Consider the following 24,417-nt stretch of genomic DNA (forward strand, 5'->3'; position numbering starts at 1 on the left):
AGTTCAAATAGGAATTAATTCAGGGAAGTCCTCTGGCCTCTGTTATACCGGAGTCAGACTAAATGATCACAATGGCCTTGGGATCTATGAACCAAAGCACTCTGAAGCCACATCATTATCCCCATGTTACAGATGGAGGAACAGAGGAGGTGAAGTGATTTGCCCAAAGTCTCCTAGCAAACCAATGGCATGTCCAGGACCCAGGCCAGTTGCTCTAACCACTAGCCCACACAGTCTTCAGGGGTACTACCCATTTGGAGGGAGCAAGCAAAGTGCTTCCAAATCATTATACCACAAATAATGATATTACATGTTGCGAGACAAAAGAACTACAACGTTCTTTCACAGAATATTTCCCTTGTAGACTCACGTTTGCTTCTCTTCATCATGCCTCAGCTGAGCGAAGGGCAGAAACCGCATGTCTTGTGAAGTTAAAGGGTCCTCTGCCTTTTCAAATGATTCCCTTTGAATTTCATACAGCAAAGGAAGCAGCCAGACCCAACACGTACTCTTAGAGTTTTTGGAGCTTTGGATGCAAACATGCTTCAGAGCTAAAATACATTCCCTGCAATGATGGGGATGCAAAATGTTAAACAAACAAACAAAAAAATTCCTTGTATTCAGACAAATTGTATCCACAATTATGTCAGTGCATCTCTTAATGAGTTTGAGCTTCAGCTGCAAACTGGATGGCTGGATGGATGACAAGGCAAAGATACTACATGCAGCTGCATAAATAGGGCCATGGTCATTTTGAGAGCGGCGTGAATAATTGATGTTTTTGTTCCAAAATATTGGGGCGGGGGGGATATTTGGTTCAGGTAGAACCGAATGCGAAAATTCCAAAAAATTTCAACGAATCCAAAAAGTCTATTTTGGATCAAATGAAACATGGCACTCAACCCAAAACAGTTTGTTTCCAGGCATTTTAAAGGGCTAGCCACAAAACAGCCAGAGGAGGACATGCTGCCTGATGTTGACTTTTTGTCCCGCTTTGTAAATGCTGCTTTCTGATAATAAGGTTGCAGTAGCTGGAAAGCTGGCAGATGTTCCTCCCCTCACATCTGTATGTCCATCTTCCCTGGATTCAATGGGCATTCTACAAACCACAGGTTAAAGACTCTTGCACCTAAGACCATCACAGAAAACAGGTTTGGGCTCTTGTGTCAATTGGCTTAATACAGATTGGGCAGCCCTGCCAGAGCTCTCACCCACCTGGGGATAGCACCTCTAGCAGCCAACTGGAGACCTGTTCCTTGGAAGCACTAACCTTCTGCTCCCATTGACTTTAAGGCTGTCAGATCGGAGGGATAGACTAGGTTTCCATCTGACTAACATTAGAGGAGAGCTAGGACTCATTACCTGCCACACAGCAGCCTCTAAATTTGGTCTTGCTGGTTCGGATTGTGGTTTCTAGGTGCTACTGCAGTACAAATAATAATCTATAATAATTGTCACTCTAGGGTTAACCTTGAAGAGGGTGATCCCATGCTGAGCCCCTATTATACATAATGAAAACCCATAAATAATTAACTCTTCTACTTTCCAAGCTGTGTGCTTTGCAAATATGTCAGTTCAGAGCATTTAAAGGGAAGTAAATGTGTTACCTTTAAAACCACAGGCAGAGTTCAAGCAAATAAAAGTAAATATATAGTGAGTTAGATATTACCTTTTTCTTGGTTCTTTCAGGTTCATGAATTTGCCTTCCTGCAAGCCAACATTTTGGGCCATTTGTTCAATCTTGCTCATGGCCTTTGCACTTATATGGATACTGTGGTGAAATACTGTGCATAATGCAAAGAGGAGAACATCCATCGCTGAAATAGCAGGATTCTGAAATTTGGGGTTTCCGAGGACATTTTCAATGAATTTGCGGATGTAATCATAAACCTAGACAAACACGGTAATAAGATGCACATTTTACCAGAAGCATCAGACATGCCTGAAATAAAGTTCTCCCAGCATTGTCTCAGCTGCACTAGCCAGTGGATGGGGATGGATGATAGAGGAGGTATTTGCCATTACTTGCAGAGTGGAAAGGTGGCCTTGAGGCTAAAGGCACTAGCATAGTATTCAGCAGACGTATGTTCAATTCCTCCCTTTGCTACAGACTTCCTGTATGACTTGGTCAAGTCAGTTAATCTCAAACTTTTCTATTTAGATTGTAAGATCTTCAAGGCAGGGACTGTTCTTGAGTTTGTGACTGTTCAGCACCTGTGTGACAGGACCCCAAACTTGGTCACTGTGTGTTTGTGCAGCACCCAGCACAATGGAGCCCCCATCTTGGTTACTACGGCCTGGTCTGCACCTAAAATTTCGATAGACCTAGCTATGTCACTCAGGGGTGTGAAAAGTGTACACACCTGAGAGATTCAGTTAAGCCGACCTAAGCCTCAGTGTAGACACTGCTAGGTCAACAGAAGAATTCTTCTGTCGACCAAGCTACCACCTCTTGCAGGGGTGGATTAACTACAGAGATGGGAAAACACCTTCTGTAGCTATAGGAAGTGGGTACCCTACGGCGGTACAGCTGCAGCGCAGTAGCTGTGTGCTGTAGCACCTGTGGTGTAGACATAGCCTATGTGTCTACGTAGCCACTTCTCACCATGGTATGAGTGCCTTTGTCAGAACCGTAGAGAGGATGGAAGTTCTGCTTTGTGGAGGATTTTGAAATTTGGCTTCGTTCTGAATTAGAACAAAACCCAAACATTTCAAAGCCCACATGAGTAGACATACTGTCTGCTTGTTTTCTGTCAGAAGAAGCTATAAATACAGATTCCAGGAAAGATCCTTCATCTCTGGACTGTTTGGACTCTTACAGGGAAGTGTACCAGCTGTAAAGCGGAGATCACCAGAGACTATCTGGGTACCCTGAAAGACTTTTGGGAGACTGGCAATTTATTACATCACTGCCAGTTTGGAATTACAAACTGTGATTCACACGTGCATATATTTTACCTGCTTTAACCTCTCGATAACTCTCATTTCCTTTTCTTAGCTAATAAACTTTTAGTTTACTATAGGATTGGCTGCCAACGTGGTCTTTGGTGTAAGATCTGGAGTACCAATTGACCTGGGATAAGTGACTGGTCTCTTGGGACTGGGAGCAACCTGATGTGGTGTTATTTTTGGTTTAAGTGACAATTTATCACGAAGTCCAGGTTGTCTGGGTGGCAAGATAGACTGGAGTGTCTAAGGGGACTCTCTGGTAAGACTAGTATAATGATCCAGGATACACATTTGTCACTGGCTTGGTGAAATCTAATTACAGAACACACCACCAGTCTGGGGTGTCTGCCCTGTTTTCTGGCAATCTGCCCTGAGGTCATCACTCACAGTTGTGAGCCACTCCAGACAACGTGACAGTGCTCACTCTGTTCTATGTTTTAGAACTCCCCAGAAATAAGTCAGAGCAGTGGTGTGTGTAGCTGAGACTGGTGTGTCTGTGTATAGTTAGTAAACATGGCTATTTGGGACCTAGCTGCACCTGTCTGGATTCTTCATATTGTTATTGTGTAAAGATCAACTGACACAACAGACAGTCTCTGCCCTATGACTGGTTTAGGTATTGGATGTAAGGGACTGGGCCGCAGGCAGCCTTGCCTAGCGGTCGCAGCTGGGCTGGGGTCTGCCCACCAGGGACAGGAGTCGCCAGGCCAGGAGCCAGGTCCCATAAACAAGAGTCAGGGTCAGAGCGAGGCTGTGGTCGGAGGCAGGAGATCAGAGGTAGTACCAGGTTGGAATCGAGAGGCAGGAATCAGGGTCAAAGTCAGGCTGGAGTCAGAGACCAGGAGACAAAGCAAAGTCTGGCATTGCAGCAGGCCAAGATCTGGGTGGTTTCCCAAACAAATTCCTAGGGCAACACCTGGGATTACTAGGGGCACTTGGCCAAACAGAGGGCTGCAGGGGTACTGTCATTCTGGCTCTTGTGGGCTGTACTTCGTGTGGCACCTACTCTCCACAGTGCGCCCTGGCTGTATCTTTCCATGGCCTGGGTTCTAGTCCCCAGGCCCTTACGGTAGGGCTTGATTAGAGCAGCAGGTTTGTCACAGTGCAGAAAATGTCACAGATACCAGGATTTCTCCATTTGTCCATGACTTCCTGAAGGTGGGTCCCTGGCTCAGCGCCGAAGGAGGCATGTGATGGGGAGGCAGCAGGGCCAAACCTGAGCAAATGGTGCTGCAACCACATGCATTAGATCACAACACCCAGAGTGGGGAGCTGGGGACCAGCCACACAAGAGCTGCCTGAGCCTGGGCTGAGTGCAGGGCAGGGCCTTGCCTCCTCCCCAAGCGGAGATTAGGGTTGTGGTGTTGGAGCAGAGGGGGCTGCTATGGGTGGTCAATGCCCCCTCATTTGTCAGGGCATTATCTAGTCAAATTCATGGAGCAGGCACTAAACCTATGAATTTTACGATATTGACCATGACCGCTCTGTGATGTTTGATAAAAAAAATGCCATGACACATCTGCAGCCCTCATCATAATGAATGAGATTTTGCGAAATTTAAAGCCACCCTGGCTTTTATGGAGGCTGCTCGTTCAAGAATAAACTCTGGAAATCAGGTCCAAAGCTGGTACAGATGATTCTTGTGGCAGCCCAGTCCAGCTCCCATGAAAGCTGATGGAAATCCTTCCATCTCAACAGGAGTTAGATTGGGCCGTTAGGATCTCATCCAAAGCCCGTGAAGTCAATGGAAAGACTGCTGTAACTCCAATGGGCTTTGGAGCAGGCTCTGAGGCTGGAGAGGGAAAGAACATCAAAAGTAACGTTCAGCTTTTAATGATTCTTGGATGATTGTCAATGCACCATGCACAGGTAAAGCTATCTCCAGAAAGGTTCAGTGAGGGCCTTTCCAGCTATTGTGGAGCTGCTATGAGAAACGGGCATTGCTCACTTACCTTTGTCTCGTCAAAGTCAGTTTCGTGATCATTTATTTTTCGCTCTGCATCACTGATGTTGCTCGTTTTCAAGCACTCCTTGAAGCAGTCAAGCTTCCTTTCCACATCACCAAAGTCCTTTCGGTGACAAAGTTCTCGGTATAGCTCATTTTCCAGGAATTGCAGGATAGACTCACTAGCTTTCTCTTTGGACTTTCCTCTTGATAAAAAGCCAAACAAGGACTTTTCTGGAGACTGACAGATGTCATCAAATTGGGTCCACACACCTAGTAGGAAATAAACATGTATACACCTTCAAATAAATGCTTGTAAACTTTCAAACTTGCAAGGGGGCAGACTGTGGGAGCAAGCAGTCCACAATCGTCACAGAGTTAATGTTTTCATTTGCCATTTTATAGTGCTGTTTGTGCCATTCAGTTAATAGATTCCAAGGCCAGCAGGGCCCTTTGTGCCCATCCAGCCCAGCCTCCTGCCTAACCCAGGCCAGAGAATCTCCTCCAGTGATTCCTGCCTCCAGCCCAGTCACTCCTGGCTGAGCTAGAGCAGAGCTTTGAGACAGGGATGCCCCATCTCACTGACAGAATCCCAGTGATGCAGAATCCATCCTGTTGTAGGGGAGCTAATCCAAAGGCTAATTCTTTCCCCTGGTAAACACGGGCTTCTTATTCCCACACTGAATTAGTCTCCCTTCTGCTCCCAGCCATTGGCTCTCGCTCTGCCTTTGTGAGCTTAAACTGCCCTCTCCTCTCAGAAATTTCTTTCCCACGTAGGCGCTTGTAGACCAGGATCATGTCACCTCTTAACCTTCTCTTAGATAAACAAAATACATCAAGCTCCTTCAGTCTCTCACCCTAAGGCAGGTTTTCCAACACCTCGGACTGTTCTCATAGCTCTTCTCTGAGCCCTCGCCAATTGGTCAAAGTCCTTTTGGACATGCAGACAGCAGAACTGGACAATGTGGATACCAGAACAGGGCCTGAGACTGGAGGAGATGGCCAGGCCAGAGTTCCACCTCCTTCCCATGTCCCCGCTCGCATTATGGCACTAACACAAAGGAGGGAGTAAGCTGCAGCTTGTGAAGGTGTGCAGCTGCGCCGATGTAGCTCTTCTAGTGTAGACCGGCCCACAGATTCATAGATACCAAGGCCAAAAGGGACCACTGTGAGCATATGGTCTGACTTCCTGTCAGACAAGCCAGAGAACGGCCCCAAAATAATTCCTAGAGCATATATTTTAGAAAAACCACTTACCCAAAGAATTGGGCACATCCCACATGCCCCTGGAATCTCTGGGAGGTACTTTGCCTCCCCAAACCAAAATGTTTCCTGGAGCTCTCCTAATTATGGGCTACATCTAAATGGAACAGTATCATTCATTACTTATTGGGCTGCTCAAAAAAGTTTCCACCTACATTTATTTTCTACATGAAATTGACTTGTCAATCAAACAACGAATTGCACTGAAAATGTCTTATTTCCTTGATTTTTTTTATTTTCATTGGAAAATCCAAACCCTGAAAACTGAACATTTATGGCTGAAAACCCCAATTTTTTTTTCTTTAGACAAAAGCCCCATTTTTTAACCAGCTCTAATTATTTATATTGTAGAAGCATCTGAAAGCTCCAGTCATGTACCAGGATCCCACTGCATTAGGCACTATAGATTACTTATTGGGTTTGGGTGTATCATGGTACTGCCTAGGCACCCCAGTCACGGACCGGGACCCATCGTGCTAGGCGCTGTACAAACACAGTCCCTGCCCCAAGAGCTCACAATCTAACACCCAACAATGACCATGGAGATTCTGTGCTAGAACACTCACTGCACAAACTGCCCACGTTTTCCATTTATTCAGACTTATTCTCATGCCGCTGTAAATCAGAAATGATTCCACTGAAGTCAATGACATTACAATCAGATTCACTTGTACTTATACTTGGAGAGCCTGCAAGCCTGGACCTTCCGTCATCATTTTCCACAGGGCTAAATGTGATTCTTACCTCCTGCTTTGATGGCCGAATCGGGCACAATTAGAACTCGATGGGACTCCGCCTTTTCATTCTTTTGCTCTGTTTTATAAATATGCTCTAGTCGAACTATTCTCGGATCAGTGTAGGTATCAATAATCCCATATTTATAACGGATGGGTTGTCTGCTTTGTAGAGCCGAAACAGGAATTTTTGCTTGGCCTACGATAAGGAGCCCGTAGTTATTCCTGAAACTAGGACAGTAAAACAAAACAGAAGAGTTGGCTGTTTATTTTAAATCATAAAGAGTTTATTTTAAATCAAATAAATAAGAGTAAATATATTATATATTAAATAGAATTTAATTTATATATATAAATTCTATAAATTATAGAATTTAATTAATAAATTAAATATTAAATAAAATATTTTAAATCAAAGAAAATAAATTTAAGTTTATTTTGAATAAAGAGTTTATTTTAAATTAAAGTCAATAGCAACCTCCCTTTGACCTCAATGGGCTCATGATCAAAGCCAAATAAGGCTTTGATTCTGCAGTGAGGTCAGTGCAACAAGACCAGAGTTACCAGCCCTCAGAATTTATTGCAAGCTGAGAATCTCAGCTCTCATTTAAACAAAAAGTAAGATTCTAGCCCTCATGATTGCAGAGAAGAGCTTGAAAATGTGACCTGTAAGGGCTGAGAAACCAGAAGATAAATAAAATGAACCCATGACATTTATTCTGTAAAATCTCATGAGTTTTAAGCCGCTCTCATGATATTAACTGAGAACCTCCACCCTGTTGCTCGCTTCCCCATCCCCGGGACTCACCTGCCACCTGCAGAGCCAGGCTGGGAGGAGCTGACACAGAGCCGGCCCAATCAGGGCCCGCGAGGCACAGCAGGAGTCAGTCCCCAGAGCAAGGGGCTGGGGCAGGGAAATCGGGGCACAGTGGGATGGGGGACAGCCAGGATACACACACAACCAGTTCTCTCCGTCAGGGCTGGGGGCGGGAAGAGCAGCAGCTGCTAAGCAGAACTGCTCCTCCAGGCTCCAGCAGCCGGTGCTGCTCTTCCCACTCCCTGGTAGCAGAGGACGGTTACTGCAGGTAACTGGAGTTTTAGCATCTGGGCAGCGGTGCTGGCCGGACGCTGCCAGTTTCCCTTTTCGACCAGACATTCTGGTCGAAAACTGGACACCTGGCAACCCTAGTTACAGAGTCCCCTCTGTGCCAATCCACACAGGAAACGAGTCTGGTGCAGCCACCGGCTATGAGGTGTTGGTTCAAGCTGTAGCTGCATGTGCTTTTCATTCTGGAGGGTCCCTGGTTCAATCCCCAGCGTGTGGGCTCTTACAATCCTCCCATGGCTCACAGGAGCTGGATACACCTCTCCCCCTGCTGCAGGGATATAGCTAGCTGTCCTAACAGGCTCTGTGCCACTCCATTTTGACTCCTGGACCTACTCAGAGCAGCCATTATAGGGGGTGTGGCAGGTCCCTTTGCTTCCCAGCAATCCCAGGCTGATTGTTCCAGTCCACACAAGTTAGAGCTGCCCTAAGTTGTGCCGGGGGCCAAACCATCCCTGGACAGCTCCCAGGAATGGGGGAAACTGAGGTAACAGTTGCCAAAGTCTCCCCCCACAGAGGTGCCAAATGGAGCTGTGGTGGTGGACATTTGATTCTGCCCTTGCATTTCATCATGGCTGCCCCTCCCTTACTCCATTCCCAGTCCAAGTTGCTTTCTACAGGCCAGTGGTGACTCTACCCATGGGAATTCCCCAGCTGCTGCCTGAAATATGTCTCATTATCACATCCTTCCACCTTCCCCACCAAGAAAGATCTAATGACCTGTCAGTGTAATCCAACTCCAGTGTCATTTTACCTTATTTCCATCCTAGCAAATTCTTGGTATCTCCTGGGATGACTATAGGCTGCAACAACAATCTTGTCAAACGGTTCATTAACTTTAAAATGTTCAGAACATACGGCAACAAACTCCAGAGTCATCGTGTCTTCCACTGAGGAACTGGTGCTTGAAAAATATGGATTCTCTGATAAAATACTAGAAAAAATGAAAATGCCATAAGATAGTCTCCAAACCGTCTTCCACACAGCCACCCAGGCATTAAAACCATGAGCAGCTAGGCCCCTCCCCTCTCCCCAACTATGCCCTAAAAAGAGGAGAGATGGTTTGGAATTAAGGCACTGAAGTAGGACTCAGGGGATCTGACTTCAGATCCTGAATAATCTTAGGCAAGAGATTTCATCTTCCCCTGCTCTGCCCCCCACCCATAGCCTTCTTACTACTTAACTAATCACCTCCTAACAAAACCCGCCCCAAACAAAAATATGTGGCACTAACATGACATTTGCCAACCATCCCGCTGCTGTACGTTGAATCCCAACTCCTCCCCTGTCCTGTCTATTTCAACTATGAGCCCTTTGGGGCAGAGAGTGTTTCTTACTCTGTATCTGTGCAGCCTCCAGCACAACAGAGCCCCAACTTTAGTTGTTTCCTAGGTATAACTGTAACAAATACCCTGTGGCTCAGTTCCCCATCTGGGAAGAATAACCCTTCCTCCATATTTTACATAGTTTCCAAAGTAAGTAACCTCAGTCTTTTCATTCTCTCTTCTTGCGAGAGTGCAAAGCAGGTGGAAAAGGCTAGCAGATCAGCATGGGGGTGCGTCCTACCTATTTTGCACTCAGTGTACACAGCGGTAAATGAGTACACAAGGGATAAGGCCACAGAGACTCAGGCCCTGAAGCTCTACTTTAATTCAAAAAGTGAACACAGCTTAACTGCAGATTGGCTCTTGGTGCCCCATAACATTTCTATGGGTTAAATTAAAGCTCTCCTACACATGCTATCACATTAGTTAAAAGGTTTTAAGGACAGAGACTGCATCCAGCCTGGCCCCCATGTAATCTCCCTCAGCAATTCCTGCCTTTGGCCCAATAACTCCTGCCTGAGCTGGAGCAGAGATGCCCCATCTCCATTGACACACTCGGAGTGATGGAGAATCCACCCCGTCTCTCGGGGAGTCGTTCCAAGAGTTAATTTCCTTCCTTGTTAAACATTGGCTCTTTGTTGCCAGTCTGAATTTGTCTCCCTTCAGCACCTGGCCAGTGGATCCTGCTCTGACTCTGTCTGGGGAGAGCCCTCTGTTCTCAGAAATCCCCTCCCCATGTCAGTGCTTACAGACAAGCATCACGTTACCTCTTCACCTTCTTAACTGAATAGATTGAGCCACTTCAGTCTCTCACTCTAAATCCTGTTTTCCAGACCCTGAATTGTTCTTGTAGCTCCTCTCTGAACCCTTAACAATTTGGCAACATCCTGTTTGAGTCGTGGACACCAGAACTGGACACAGGATCCAGTCATGCTCTTGTCAATGCTGCACACAGAGGTGATGCCGCTGCCTGCTTCTACTTGGGATTCTTTCTAAAGACTCTCAATTTTATTACTATGACTGAACGTTTATGTTATGGTAGCACCCAGATGTCTCAGCTCGGGATCAGGGTCCCATTGTGCTGGGTGCTGCACAAAAGGAAGACAGAGAATATGTCTACGCTGCAGTCAGGAAATGTGACTGCAGCTCATGTAGGTGTAGAATCATGGAAGAATCATACAATCATGGACGATTAGGGTTGGAAGAGACCTCAGAAGGCCATCTAGTCCAACCCCCTGCTCAAAGCAGGACCAATCCCCAAGTAAATCATCCAACCCAAGGCTTTGTCAAATGGCTAGTTTGTACCCAAGCTGGTTTTGATATAGCTAGGGTTAGGGTTAGAGCAAAGCTGGCTCGATTAAGAATAGCCGAGAGCTCACTACATAGCACTTGACTCTCGGGTCTCAAGCTTCATTGATTTTCATGTAAAATCCCTAGTACATCATCTGCTTCTTTTACACTCTTATTTGCACTGCATCTGCTTCACAACATCCATTTCTGAACCACGCAACAAACCTCTCCTCCGATGCCGAGTTCTCTTCGTTTCCCTTACAATCTGCAATTTTTAATAAAGAGCTTTCAGTTACACTTGCAAAGGGTGAGTAAAAATTTCATGTGCTAAAAACAAAGAAAAGAAACTTCAAATTTACAACATATACAGCTCTGAAGTTGCATCTTCATTACAAAAACGGGGCCTGGCCACAGGTCAAAGTGCCTCAGAATATTTTGTTACACCTTAGCTCGCATGCAGTCGGTAGAATGCATTTGACATCTGCTGCTCCAATTGTCCTATTACCCCTTCACCCAACTCCATTTCTTTAGCTAGTGGGTGAGTGGGTGAGACAGACCCCCATTTGTGCCCGACCCACAGAGGATGTGGGCTTGTTGTAGCCCCATTCGGGCACAGTTAGCTGTGTAGCTCAAGCTGCAGCAGCACGTGCTTTTAGCTCTGGGAGGCCCCGGTTAAATCCCCGATGTGTTGGCTGTCACATTTGCAGCAGATAAAGTTTTCTCTCATTATGGTAAAATTGAAAAAAAAAATCCCATTAAAATATTTTGCTAAAGCTAAAGTTCGTCTGGGGAGCAGACATGCAGAGCAGGAGTCCCTGAGAGAAAGGGAGGGTTTGGAAGAAGAGATCCCTTAGCTCCTTCAAGGTGGGCGTCCCCACGAGAAGAGCTGGGAAGGAGCTGTTCGTGCTGAACCTCTTGGCACACGGCGTGATCTAGATGCCTCCCCGCACCACACCTGAGGCCGCTGGAAACCAGCTGCCTTGCCTTGTAAGCAGAGATCCCCTCCCTATGGGCACTCGTTGCTAGGCACCATAGTCCTGGATGTCCTTGTAAGAACCAGGCTGCAGCCATGTGTCGGTGAGACTGCACACGCAGCGACGGCTTCTTGTGCCCCCAAGGAGAAATGTTTCAGCTCAACAGACTTTAGGGGAAAATTGGACAGATTTTTAAACCAGATTCACAGATCTGAACACCAGCAGGGACCAGACTCCAAGTGATGGAGAATCCACTGCGTTCCCTAGGTGAGTTGTTCCAGTGATTCCCCTCCCTGTTAAACATTGGCCTCTTATTTTCAGGCTGTATTCTTCTAGCTTCAGCTCTCAGCCCCTGGGTCTTTTTCTGCCTAGGTCTACTAGATTTAAGAGCTCTCCGCTATCAGAAATCTCCTTCCCAGGTAGGTATTTGTAGATCGTGAGATCAAGTCACCTCTTAACCTTCTTTAGGATTAACTAAATAGATTGAGCTTCTGAGTCTCTCACTACAAGGTTTTTTCCAGACCTGAAATCATTCTTGCAGCTTTTTTCTGAACCCTTAACAGTCGCTCACCATCAATGTGGAGACTGAACACACCCCTAGTCTACACTACAAAATTACTTTGGTATAACTACGTCACTCAGGGACATGAATAATCCACACCCCTGAGTGTCGCAGTTTTACCGACCTAATCGCTGGTGTAGATGAGGGCTATGTCCGCGGGAGAGCTTCTCCCACCGACATAACTACCGCCTCTTGCGGAGATGGAGTTATTAAGCTGACAGGACAGCCAGGGGTGGGGCATGCGGGACCATGTGCCCCCCCTCAATTTCTGTGAACGCCAAGCTGCCCTTGTAAAGCTTGCTCTGCTCGGCCTGCTGGGAGGGGAAGGAGAGGGGCTCTGTCCTTCTCCTGTTGTACCTCCCTCCCTCCCCCTCCCCCTGCACGTTTCCGGCTCACTTGGCCCCCTGTCCCTGGTAGCCCGGCCCAGGTGGGGAGTGGAGGGGATGGGATGGAGACACTTCTCATGCTGAATGAGGGTGGCCTCTCTGGGTCACCCCAGTGGCTGCCTGCAAGAACCCAGCTGGGGAGGCAGTGGCATCCGTCTCCCCGCCCTGGCCTGGATGCCAGTCAGAGGTGCCAAGCAACCTGGAGCCCCCTCCCCGCACTTCTCTCCGGCTCATTTCCGGCTCAGTTGGTCCCAGTCCCTGGCAGCCAGGCCCAGGCAGTGAAGTGGGTGGGCTGCCCCCATGTCCCCAGCCAGGCTCTCTCACAGGCAGCTGCCGTGGTGCACAGAAGCAGCGACATGGAGAGACAACCCTCACCCGGTGTGAGGAGCAGCTCCGTCCCACCCCTGCTGCTCCCCACCCTGGCCTGGCTGCCAGAGAGAGGGGCCGAGCGAACCGGAAATGTGCCAGGTGGGGAGGTGCAGCAGGAGAAGGACAGAGCCTCCCCCATCCCGTGCAAGTAACTCTGGCGGGGCGTACACAGTGGCCCCAGGCTGGGGGGGCCAAGAGGGAGTGTTACTGGGGAAGGCGCCGGGAGCAGGTTCCTTTTGTTCAGCCCAAGTTAGGGACATTGCCTGCGTGCCTTCCCCTGCTGAGGTGTCCGCAATGGCACCAGAGCTCTAAGGAGTGGGGAAAACTGTGTTGTTGTGAGCCTCTCCTCCCCGCACATCCCGCCCTCGGCCCGGCCCAGAGGCACATGCTCCCCTCTCCTGTGGCCCCAGCCCCCCAGGAGGCAGCGGGATTGGCTGCCCTGGCCCAGGGAGGTGGGGCTGGAAGTTCCTCCCAGAGGTGACACATGTAGTAGTCCCGTGCCGCCCCGCCCTGCCCCCCCCCCCCCGCCCGCTATCAGCAGGTTTGAGTCGTCTCTACCCCGTCGGCTTAGAGTGTCTTCACCAGAAGCACCACTGTAAATGTGTAGTGTAGACCTGCCACAGTCTCCAGGAACAATCTCTTTAATGCCATGTACAGAAGTAACCCCGCCTCTCTGCCCCTGCTCGATATCCCACTGCCCCTCTCTCTGCCTCTGCTCGATATCCCACTGTTTCTGTATCCAGGGATCGCCTTGCCACCTTAGGCACAGCGTCGCACAGGGAGCTCCTGTTCAGCAGGTTTCCACAGGAGCCCCTTCTGCCCTTCCCAGGCAGAGCTCCTGCTTTCAAGGATACAGCCCCCCATTTGGCAAGTGCAGCCTATGTTCTTGCTTCCTGAACCTTGCCTCTGGGCTGTATTAAAATGCGTGTTCCCATGGGCCCAGCTGATCCCGAATGCTCTGTGTAACCACTCTGCTTTGGGCCAAGCTTTGGGCCAAGGACAGATGAACCCGTTTGTGCTGATATAATGGAATGGTTACCTGCTCTGTGAGGCTTCTCCTCCGGCTCCATTGGCTCCTCTCTCATTGAGCTGCCAGGGCTCTGGGTCTTTGAAAAGAAAGTTTTAAAACATAAATACCAGTTAAAGCACCAAAGTGGTGACCCTTTAACGGCAGGGCCTACGGTGTAACCGAGATGGAAGGAGTGCATTGGCCTGTTCCCTGTCTCTGTGCAGCAGGGAATGCACTCCTGGCATAAGAGTCATCTCTGCGTTAACTGAAAATGAGAGAAGCAAGCAGCCTAGTAAAATGGGTGTCTTGGGGGTCTGGCTTTCATTGTAGTGCCAGAGGGCTGGGCTTGAATCCTGAGGCAACCCTGATGGTGAAAGTTATGGGACTCTTAATTTATAAAATTCTGACCAGGTTAGAGAAGGGAGATTGGTCACACCTGTTCTCCCCATCCCCACAGGAACAAAGGAACGTTCGATGAAACTGCAAGATGGAAAATTCGAAACTGATCAAAAGAAATACTTTTTCACACAACATGTGATTAGTCTGTGGAACTCACTGCCACAGGAATTAAGACCAATATCTTGCTATCAGAGACCAGGATGAACTCTAGCATAGTGGGCAGATTATCCCACATCTGTTTTTGTGGGTTTTTTTATCCCTTTCCCTGAAATACCTGGTGCTGGGAACTGTCAGAGACAGGGCAAGATGGACCTTGGGTCTGATTCTGTCTGGCAATTTGTATGCTCCTAAACTGTGGGTTAGTTTCTGGGGTTTGGTGTGGACAAAACACAGAGGAAATGTCTGTCTTACCCAAAGCACTTAGAGAATGGCTGATGCAGATTTAATTCTCTTACGTATTGTGCCCCAGTCTGAAGTAACAGCTGATGTTTTCATTATCTTTATAAAAGTCCAGTTCTTCTTTGAATCTTGCTAAGCTTTTGGCTTCGGTGATGGATAGTGACAGTGAGTTCCACAGGCTAATTACACACTGTATGAATAAGTGTTTCCTTTGCTCAGTTTTGAATTTCTCACTTTCAATTTCATTGAACGTACTCTTGTTCTTTTGTTATAAGGCAGGGAGAACAGAAGTGACCAATCTCCCTTCTCCAAACCACTCAGTGCAGGCTTTTATCATGTGTCCTCTTACCCATCTCCTCACTAAAGGAACCACTCTTCCAGTCTTTTCAAACTCTTTTCATAGAAGAGTATTTCCAGGCCCCTGATCATTCTCATCACCCTTTTGTGAACTTCCCTTAGGCCAAGTCTACACTATAAATTTACATCAGTATAACTAAGTTGCTCAGGGGTGTGATAATCAGCACCCTAACCCCTGGTGTAGATTGCGCTATGTCTATGGGAGGACACAGCCACCGAGTCTCACAGAGGTGGATGAACTACGCCAACGGGAGTCTCCTGTAAGCCCAGTAGTGTCTGCACTGAAGGGCTTCAGCGGCACAGCTGCCATGTTTTATGTGTACACGTGCCCTAATTCTGCAATAACCCACATGAGATGGGTTGACCCAGCACTGCACACAGTATCCAGATGGGGCAGCCACACTAGTTTATACAACGGCATCAGACCAGTCTCTGTAATATTCTCCATCCTGTCCTACTACGTCTGAACATTTCATTTGCTTTTTTGAACGCAGCTGCACTTTGAGCAGAGGTATTCACTAAGTTGTCTATAATGGACCCAAGGACTTCTTCTGAGCTGGCACAGTTACAATAAACTCCTGTAAGGTGTATCAGTATTTGAAATTGCTCCTTCTAATGTCCATTACTTTGCCTTTATCATCACTGAATTCCAGTGGTGCAAGTAGAAATCATTTCTTGCCATTACTGCACTCCTGGGAGGGACACAAGGCGGGGGGCACGTGACCTCCACAAGTGATCCTCCATGTGACTCCTCTCTGCCCAGCCCGGGGCCCCCACGCTCTCCCCATCCCCTCCGACATCCCCCTTTGTATATACAAACATCAACATGCTTAACTACTCACTTTCACCCCACATATGTAGTATTCATTTTGTTTATATGGAATATGGGAGTTGGGTGAGGAGCCATTTCAGCATATGTATGACTTATTAAAAGATAAATTTTAAGTAGAACTGTATCCTAAACTGCTTTATGGTATTGTACCCAAACATTGCATTTCAATGTGGGATTCAACTTCCTTTATAGGAACAGACTCCTGAAACTCTTACCACAAAAGTGGTCCATACTCATGCAAATAGTCCCATTGTCTTCAACGGGATTGATCAAATGATTAAGGGTTTACAGAATTAGGTCCCAAGTTTGTAAATTGTTCTGGATGAAACTGACAATGTCTGAGCTGTCAGATCAGAAGGCGCTTCATTCAAATAAAGATGGGCAGATGTGTGATAAGTCTTAGATCCGTTGCTAAGATGAGGAACATATTTTCAGCAAAGTTCTTGGAGATTCCTGACGCAGCTGGTTTAAGGCCATCAGTGTCCAGCATTATAATCTTCACTTACAGTTCTCTCATGCACAAAGCTGGAAAATGAGGCATTTGTATTCTTTGTTTTACTGCTCCAGTTCCAGTTAACAAAATGCACGTTCGACTAGTTTGGCTGGAAAGAAGAATTCTGTGTACACTGAGGACAACACCTGATTCCCATCAGATTGCAGCATTGGGCTGACTTCAGAATTCAAACATCCTCTGGTCAATGCAAGCAGAGGCATTCCTCTAGTGATTTGGACTTGATGTGATGCAGTATGGATGTCATGGATAAATCAGACCAAGGGGGAGAAACAGAATAAAAAGCACTGTTTAAACACCTTCTGTCCCTCCCCCACCCCTCCTTTTTGAGGACTCCTGACCAATGTAACAGCACAATACATATGCTAACAAACTTAAACAAAGCCTTTAAGTTTGTTTGCATATGTATTCTGCTGTTAAAGCCATATAAAGAATGAATGCCCTCCCTAGCCATGTTCTGCTCCTTTAAGGAGCAGAGCACAGCCCCCACCCCCACCTCTCCGGAAGCGGGGGCTAGCTCCAAGTCTTTCCGGTACCCCATACCTGCTAAAATGTCTTGCCGGTACTGCGTACTGGAGAGTACCACCCCACTTGCACTCCTGCTGAATTCCCTCTGCCTGGATATTGCCAATTCACCTTGCTGGGTTAGGTCTCACTGATTTTCTTCACAGGCTTCTGCAAATTTTGCTCCCTTCCTACTTAGCCCCCTTTCCAGATATTTACTAAATATATTAAACCACAGTTTCCTCCCACAGACCCTTCTGACACCTCCATAGTTAAGCTATAGCCACGTTGGGAATTGTGTCTTTTGTGCTTTACACAACAACAACAACATGGAGAACCCTCCTCCAGGCACAAGTGATCTCAAATAGAGCTGGGCAAAAGTCTTCTACTTAAACCTTTTTTTCAGTAAAAAAATGCAGATTCAGTGACACCAAAATATTTACCAAATTCATGTAGATTTCGCCAAATTGTTTCAGTTAAAAATACTTTTTAAAATATATTGAAAATGAAGCATTTCATTTTGATATTTCCTAAACAAAATGTTTCAGTTTTTCAGACTGAAACAAACTTTACTTAAAATATAAAATTAAGGAAATTTCATAATTTATCCATTAAAATCCATTTTAAAAGGCTCATAATTGAAATGAAAGAAAAGGTTTACTTCAACCTGCAATGAAAATTTTTTTCAACTTTTTGATTAACCAAAAAAATGAAAGTTTTTTTTGGTTTTTTTTTTTGCTTTGACACAAAACAATTGTTTTCCAATTTTTCAGCATTTCCAGTGAACCGGGAAAAAACGTTATTCACTCAGCTCTAGTCCCAAATAATTATGTCCACTGAACATGCAAAGACAAGGCCCAGCTACGTACACATGGTTGCTTCGGCTGGTTCCTAGCAGCTGCCAAAACACAGAACACAGTGAGCACCACTAGAGGGCTCCCATACTAGTTAAAGAGATGCTACCTTATGCACTACAGGAATGGTCTGGTTTTTCCTTCTCTTTGTTTTCTTTCTTTTAGACAACATCTGATCCATGATAGAACTTTGCTTCTTTATCAAGCAGGTTATTGAAAGTTTAAATACATTTCCCATTTACCTGGGATTTAGAGGCTCCATGTGGCTGATCCAAATGTTTACGACCCAACCTTTCTTTCACCTCCTTTGGCTGGGAAGCGGAGCCTGTGAGGTTGTCTTTCTCCACCTTCAGACCAGGGAAGAGTATAAAAATATTGCTCGGGCATGCAGGAGTGAAATCAGGAAGGCCAAATCACACCTGGAGTTGCAGCTAGCAAGGGATGTTAAGAGTAACAAGAAGGGTTTCTTCAGCTATGTTAGCAACAAGAAGAAGGTCAAGGAAAGTGTGGGCCCCTTACTGAATGGAGGAGGCAACCTAGTGACAGAGGATGTGGAAAAAGCTAATGTACTCAATGCTTTTTTTGCCTCTGTCTTCACAAACAAGGTCAGCTCGCAGACTACTGCACTGGGCAGCACAGCATGGGGAGGAGGTGACCAGCCCTCTGTGGAGAAAGAAGTGGTTCAAGACTATTTAGAAAAGCTTGACTAGCACAAGTCCATGGGGCCGGATGTGCTGCATCCGAGGGTGCTCAAGGAGTTGGCGGATGTGATTGCAGAGCCATTGGCCATTATCTTTGAAAACTCATGGTGATTGGGTGAGGTCCCGGATGACTGGAAAAAGGCTAACATAGTGCCCATCTTTAAAAAAAGGAAGAAGGAGGATCCAGGGAACTACAGGTCAATCAGCCTCACCTCAGTCCCTGGAAAAATCATGGAGCAGGTCCTCAAGGAATCAATTCTGAAGAGGAGAGGAAAGTGATCAGGAACAGTCAGCATGGATTCACCAAGGGTAAGTCATGCCTGACTAACCTAATTGCCTTCTATGATGAGATAACTGGCTCTGTGGATGAGGGGAAAGCAGTGGACATGTTATTCCTTGACTTTAGCAAAGCTTTTGGTATGGTCTCCCACAGTATTCTTGCCAACAAGTTAAAGAAGTATGGGCTGGATGAATGGTCTATACTGTAATGTGGATAGAAATCTGGCTAGATCATTGGGCTCAATGGGTAACGATCAATGGCTCCATGTCTAGTTGGCAGCCGGTATCAAGCGGCGTGCCCCAAGGGTCGGTCCTGGGGCCGGTTTTGTTCAATATCTTCATTAATGATCTGGAGGAGGGCGTGGATTGCACCCTCAGCAAGTTTGCAGATGACACTAAACTGGGAGGAGTGGTAGATACACTGGAAGGTAGGGATAGGATACAGAGGGATCTAGACAAATTAGAGGATTGGGCCAAAAGAAATCTGATGAGGTTCAACAAGGACAAGTGCAGAGTCCTGCACTTAGGACGGAAGAATCCCATACACTGCTACAGACTGGGGACTGAGTGGCTAGGCAGCAGTTCTGCAGAAAAGGACCTAGGGGTTATAGTGAAAAAGAAGCTGGATATGAGTCAACAGTGTGCCCTTGTTGCCAAGAAGGCTTACGGCATTTTGGGCTGAAAAGTAGGAGCATTGCCAGCAGATTGAGGGATGTGATTATTCCCCTCTATTCGGCATTGGTGAGGCCTCATCTGGAGTACTGTGTCCAGTTTTGGGCCCCACACTACAAGAAGGATGTGCAAAAATTGGAAAGAGTCCAGCAGAGGGCAACAAAAATTATTAGGGGACTGGAGCACATGATTTATGAGGAGAGGTTGAGGGAACTGGGATTATTTAGTCTGCAAAAGAGGAGAGTGAGGGGGGATTTGATAGCTGCTTTCAACTACCTGAAAGGGGGTTCCAAAGAGGATGGATCCAGACTGTTCTCAGTGGTAGCAGATGACAGAACAAGGAGTAATGGTCTCAAGTTCCAGTGGAGGAGGTTTAGGTTGGATATTAGGAAAAACTTTTTCACTAGGAGGGTGGTGAAGCACTGGAATGGGTTACCTAGGGAGGTGGTAGAATCTCCTTCCTTAGAAGTTTTTAAGGTCAGGCTTGACAAAGCCCTGGCTGGGATGATTTAGTTGGGGATTGATCTTGCTTTGAGCAGGGGGTTGGACTAGACGACCTCCTGAGGTACCTTCCAACCCTGATATTCTATAATTCTATGATCTATGATTCTTCACTGGTGACTCCTGCTAGTGTTGAATGCTGGTCTCTTGTCCTGGCGATAGCAGAAGCCTCTTGTTGGGGGGAGATATGATTTTATTGAAGGATGCAGCCTTTCCTCTGGGATGTGGTGCTTCCTACAGTCACCCTGGCCTTTGTCACAACTAGATAACCCCAATCCAAGTTGTTTTTCATGGAGTTACAACTTAAGAACCCTCATAAATAGAGCTGGGCACATTTTTTTAGGTGAATAATATATTTGCCAAAAAATGCATTTTTGAGGCAACAAAACTATTCAAAAAATTTGATCTAATCTGGCAAATTGTTTTGGCTGAAAAAAAATGGGGAAAGAATTTGAAGACATTGAAGTAGCTTATTGTTGGCAATTTCAAAACAAAACATTTCAACTTTTCACCCTGAGTTTTCATTTTAAAATGGAAATTTGTTTTGAAATTTAGCTGAGTTTAAAAAGTGAAAAAACACGTAAAACAAACCCAAAATTAAATAAAAAATCCTTCAACTCAAAATGGGGGGCTTTTTCAGATTTTTTTAGTTCAACCCCTGAATTGAAAAATCAGGTATTTGCTCAGATCTGCTCATAAAGTCAATGGAGATGCAGGCTGTGGCTGCGCTCTTGGTACGCCGTGCATCACAGTTAGGCCACATACCAGGGCTCCAAGGTCAGCACTGGCTGCTGATTGGCAGTGCAGTTTAGGATTTTGGTTTTGACCCAGAAAGCCATAAGTGGCTTGGGATCTTACTGTTGAATATTCCGTTCTCTCCCCATGAGATACCTCTACAGCTACGACCAGCAGAGTAGGCCCCTGGTTTAACAAACAGGGATACTTTCTGCAAGGAATTCACAATCTTGCCACTCACTTCACACCTCCAGATCTGTTGACCTTCGGGGATTACAAAACTCATCTGTTTTCTTGGCTTGCAGGACTGGGTTAATCTGCTCTAACTCAGCCAGGCGTTATAGGGCTGGATGCAGAAATGGCTGGGAGAGATTCTTTCGCCTGGGTTATGCCGGAGGCCAGACTGGTCAGACATTGGGCCCGCTGGCCTTGGAATTGATGAGCATGTGAATTGTGGGTTATTGGTTTTTCATTTACGTGTCTTTGAACAGAAGTACTTGGTGCTTCTACAACGATTAAAACCTACAGTCAGAGATAAATATGCTTTGCATAAATCGGCCTAAATTTTCAGAAGAGGCCGACTAATATTTGGGCATCACCACAATGTTTGGCTGCCCAGCTAGGGTACGTCTACACTAAGACCAGGCATTGACTCAGGTTTAAGCCTAAACCCCCTTCCGTTCACACAAAATCAGTCTGACTCAGGTCAGCCAGCACTCCAGACCCTGCTAGGGGATGGGTCAGAGCCCGAATCGCACCTTGACTCAGATCCAAGCCCTGTCATTTTACAGTGTGGACACAGACCCAAGTCAGAAGGTCTGTGTAGTGCAGTATGGAAGTGTTAGCACGGCTGTGAGACCCAGGCCCAGCAATTGTAAACACAGCTTTACAGTGCAGTGTGGACGCTCAACCTCATTTGTTGAAAATCCAATTTTCCATTAAAAACCAGTTTAGATGGAAATATTTTGACCAGCCCTAGCCGAAAGAAATAATCATAAATAACAATAAATCTCAAGGCAGATTAACAGTAATAAATCTAGATCCATTTGCCATTAAAATTAAAAGTCTCAGTTCTAGGGTCTGCTCTGGATTCTCTGTGTAGGAGCAATCGTGAGTATTTTAAGAGCTGCTGGAGCAGCTTTACAGCCCTCACCTCCCAGGCCGCTGGCCCACAGGGCGCTCCCAGGGTAAGGGGATGTCAGTGCAGCATCCCTATGAGAGACTCTGGGCCATTTAGAGGTCACTTGAGGTAACAGAGAGTGGTGCCATATTCACCCCTGACATGAGATTGAGTGAGGTTCTCTGGCCTGGGTTATGTAGGAAATCAAACTTAGATGATCATAACAGTCCCTGTGAATTTAAACTAAAAAAGTTTGCTGGCCAGACTTGAATTGGGATCTTGCCCTGGGCCACCAGCCAAGCTGGGTTGCCTGCTAATTCTTGGAATAACTATGCTCAACTGATGTTGATCAGGTTAAATAAAACTCCCACCTCATCTGTTACTCCAGCAGCATGGCACTGCAGCTGGGATCCAGGTCCCAATTCCCGTCCTGAACTCAGCGGATGTGCTTCGTCTTGGTTCGGTTCTGAAGTTCTCCGTTCTGGGTACAAAACAAACAACAAGTGAAGATCACTAGTTTTTACCCATCCCAGCATCCTTCACACATGCCTCATGCCCCTCCTTTCCGGAGCTGTCCTGCAGGACACAGGAAATGAGGAAACCGTTTGGTTCTCTATAGTTTGGACAGGACTTTCTCCAATTGGTTGCTTGTTCCAACCCTCCCCATCCCCACAGTCTCTTCACCTCAGTTTCAATCCACATCTGCCCCTTTTATCCTCTTCTCTCTTGCTCTGTCCCCCTCAGCCTCTCTTCTGTGTCCCCTCTCACTTCTCTTTTCTGTCCATGTAGCTGGTCCCCACCTAACTAAACCCTCTGGAAAATAGAAAATTGTTTTGCCACCATCCCATTGGTCACTCTGCTGGTGTGTCCTACCCCTTCCCTCACCCTGGGTCTGTCTGGTTTGTTGAGATTGTCAACTCTTCGGGACAAGGACATCTACCACTCTGTGTCTGTGCAGCACCTAGCATAATGAGGCCACATTTTTGGTTGACCCGAGACACTGTCCTAACAAACATGATTACTAATGATAATAAGGAAACAGGCTCTCAACTTCCTTTGAAGCTGAAGACAAGGCCATTGTGGAGAAGCTAAAAGAATTATTTGCATTGGTTTTCACTGCGAAAGAGGTGAGGGAGATTCCCACACCTGAGCCATTCCTTTTAGGTGACAAATCTGAGGAACTGTCCCACGTTGAGGTGTCAGTAGAGGAGGTTTTGGAACGAATTGAGAAGTTACATAGCAATTAGTCACCAGGACCAGATGGTATTCACCCAAGAGTTCTGAAGGAACTCAGATAAGAAGTCACAGAACTACTAACTGTGATTTGTAACCTATCACCTAAATCAGCTTCTGTACCAGATGACTGGAGGTTAGCCAATGGGCTGCCAATTTTTTTAAAAGGCTCCACAGGTGATCCAGGCAAGTACAGGCCAGTAAGCCTGACTTCAGTACCGGGCAAACTGGTTGAAACTATAGTAAAGAACAGAATAATCAGACACAGAGATGAACACGATTTGCTGGGGACAAGTCAACATGGCTTTTGTAAAGGGAAATCATGCCTCACCACTCTACTAGAATTCTTTGAGCAGGGTCAACAAACAGGTGGACAAGGGTGATCCAGTGAATACAGTGCACTTGAACTTTCAGAAAGCCTTTGACAAGGTTCCTCACCACAGGTTTTTAAGCAAAGTAACCAGCCATGGGATAAGAGGGAAGGTCCACTCATAGATCAGTAACTGGTTAAAAGATGGGAAAGAAACAGTAGGAATAAATGGTAATTTTTTCAGAAGGGAGAGAGGTAAATAGTGGTGTCCCCTAGCAGTCGATACTTGGACATATTCATAAATGATCTGGAAAAAGGGGTAAGCAGTAAGGTGGCAAAATTTACAGATGATACAAAGCTACTCAAGACAGTTAAGTCCAAAGCAGACTGTGAAGGGTTACAAAGGGATCTCACAAAACTGGTTGACTGGGCAACAAAATGGCAGATGAAATTCAGTGTTGATAAATGCAAAAGTGATGCAATTTGGAAAATATAATCCCAACTGTACATGCAAAATAATGGGATCTAAATTAACTTCTATCATTCAAGAAGAAGTGTCCTAGTGTCCTGTTCTTGGAGTCCTAGAAAACATCCACTTATTGTGTAGCAGTAGTCAAAAAAGCTGACCTATAAGGAGAGATTAAAAAGACGGGTACTGTTCAGCCTGAAAAGAGATGACAAATGACAAAGGTCTATAAAGTCATGAATGGTGGGGGGGAAGTGCATAAGGACGTGTTATTTACCCCTTCACATAGCAGAAGAACCAGGACGCACCCAGTGAAATGAATAGGCAGCTGGTTTAAAAACAAACAAAAGGAAGTCCTTCTTCACACAAAGAATCAACCTGTGGAACTCATTGCCAGGGGATATTGTGAAAGCCAAAAGTATAACTGAGTTCAAAAAAGAATTAGATAAGTTCATGGAGGATAGATCTATTAGCCAAAATGGTTAGGGATGCAACCCCATGCTCTGGGTGTCCCTAAGCCTCTGACTGACAGATACTGGGCCTCGATGACAAGTGATGGCTCACTTGATAATTGCCCTGTTCTGTTCATTCCCTCTGAAGCACCTGGCATTGGCCACTGCTGGAAGACAGGAT

General features: G+C 46.2%; 2 protein-coding genes across 3 annotated transcripts in view; one reads left to right on the plus strand and one right to left on the minus strand.

The window, feature by feature from the left end:
- LOC141988596 (E3 ubiquitin-protein ligase rnf213-alpha-like) overlaps positions 1–24,417 on the minus strand; it is a 181,164-nt gene that overhangs the window by 115,185 nt on the left and 41,562 nt on the right. Inside the window, exons 11-18 of the mRNA XM_074954446.1 lie at positions 22,147–22,256; positions 13,942–14,008; positions 10,837–10,876; positions 8,751–8,930; positions 6,902–7,122; positions 4,902–5,167; positions 1,670–1,890; positions 371–565 (exon numbers count right to left, since the gene is read on the minus strand). Coding sequence (XP_074810547.1) covers positions 371–565; positions 1,670–1,890; positions 4,902–5,167; positions 6,902–7,122; positions 8,751–8,930; positions 10,837–10,876; positions 13,942–14,008; positions 22,147–22,256 — 1,300 coding nt within the window. The remainder of the gene's footprint in view (positions 1–370; positions 566–1,669; positions 1,891–4,901; positions 5,168–6,901; positions 7,123–8,750; positions 8,931–10,836; positions 10,877–13,941; positions 14,009–22,146; positions 22,257–24,417) is intronic.
- Positions 18,642–24,417, plus strand: part of LOC141988558 (uncharacterized) — a 53,959-nt gene continuing 48,183 nt past the window's right edge. The window contains exon 1 of one of the 2 annotated variants that reach the window (XM_074954366.1): positions 18,642–18,777. The gene's annotated coding sequence lies outside the window, so the exon portion shown is untranslated. The remainder of the gene's footprint in view (positions 18,778–24,417) is intronic. The other variant, XM_074954368.1, reaches the window with a different exon arrangement.

This window comes from Natator depressus, chromosome 6, assembly GCF_965152275.1.
Source record: "Natator depressus isolate rNatDep1 chromosome 6, rNatDep2.hap1, whole genome shotgun sequence".
NCBI lineage: Eukaryota > Metazoa > Chordata > Testudines > Cheloniidae > Natator > Natator depressus.